This window comes from Austrofundulus limnaeus, unplaced genomic scaffold, assembly GCF_001266775.1.
Source record: "Austrofundulus limnaeus strain Quisiro unplaced genomic scaffold, Austrofundulus_limnaeus-1.0 Scaffold549, whole genome shotgun sequence".
NCBI classification, from domain to species: Eukaryota; Metazoa; Chordata; class Actinopteri; order Cyprinodontiformes; family Rivulidae; genus Austrofundulus; species Austrofundulus limnaeus.
This window is the reverse complement of record NW_013952951.1, coordinates 309,174-310,333: the sequence shown is the minus strand read 5'-3', so window position 1 is coordinate 310,333 and position 1,160 is coordinate 309,174. Positions and strand designations below refer to the sequence as shown.

Sequence of the window (1,160 nt, the reverse complement as noted above, 5' to 3'; positions counted from 1 at the left end):
CCTTGGTACCAACTGAGCATCGTTGCAACGCCACAGCCTACCTGAGTATTGTTGCTGACCATGTCCATCCCTTTATGAACACACATCATGGAGGTGCAGCCGACAAATCTGCGGCAACTGTGTGATGCCATCATGTCAATATGGACCAAAATCTCTGAGGAATGCTTCCAGCACCTTGTTGAATCTATGCCACGAAGAATTGAGGCAGTTCTGAAAGCAAAAGGGGGTCCAACCCGTTACTGGCGTGGTGTACCTAATAAAGTGGCCGGTGAGTGTAGTTTCGATATGTAAAACTGGATTAAATCAGATATTTATTTCCCACTTTTTCATTTTGGGTTTCTGTTCTGGGAGGGGAGATGTTTGGTTGAGCAGCATCTGTTTGATCATGATAGTGATATTGATGCTGCAGCCAGGAATAACTGAAGTAGAGCCATGTCAGAGGTCTGATTGTTAATTTACAGTATCAAAATAAGACCCAAGTGTGTTTGTGAGTATATGTATAATGTAATTTGTGTGTTTGTGTAATATCGGTAAATACTGGTTATCGGCCATAACAGYAATTATTGCATCCCTAATTGAAAAGGAAATAAACTGGTTTTCCAACAAAATGAGATTTGTCGCCTTATTTATTCCATTATTCCAACAAAGAAATACGTTTTGTGTTTCTTTTGATTGTTAAAATGTACTTTTGTATAATAAATCCCTGAAGATAATAATCCTAAATTACAGTTTTGTAGAATAAGACATGTTTATGTTTTGACATTTGAGTTTGTGAAAAGTAAAACATAAGGTGTTGTTGCTGCTGTCTGTGTGTGTTTAGGGTTGTGGGAGACTGAGGCCCTAACAGGAGACGTGGGACAAAAGGTCACGATAAAATGTGTTCATTCCTACGCTGACACCAACGTCAAATATTTCTGCAGTGGAGCATGTTCTGATAGAGACGTCCTAATAACCAGCAGGAAGCCGGACTCAAGTGGGAAATACAGTATAAAGGATGAAGGAAACACTTTTTATGTGACCATCTCAGATCTGAAACTGGAAGACTCTGGAACCTACTGGTGTGGAATAGAAAGAGTTGGTGCTGACACATTTGTTAAAGTCATTCTTACAGTAAAACAGAGTGAGTGAATTCATCGCCGAATATTACCAGCATACATTAA

At 39.4% G+C, this 1,160-nt stretch overlaps 1 protein-coding gene across 1 annotated transcript in view; it reads left to right on the top strand.

Moving 5' to 3' along the window:
* The window catches only part of LOC106530704 (CMRF35-like molecule 7), a 3,047-nt gene extending 1,887 nt beyond the window's left edge, over positions 1 to 1,160 (top strand). Inside the window, exon 2 of the mRNA XM_014026381.1 lies at positions 821 to 1,160. Within this exon, the coding sequence (XP_013881835.1) occupies positions 821 to 1,128 (308 nt within the window). The 3' untranslated portion in view covers positions 1,129 to 1,160. The remainder of the gene's footprint in view (positions 1 to 820) is intronic.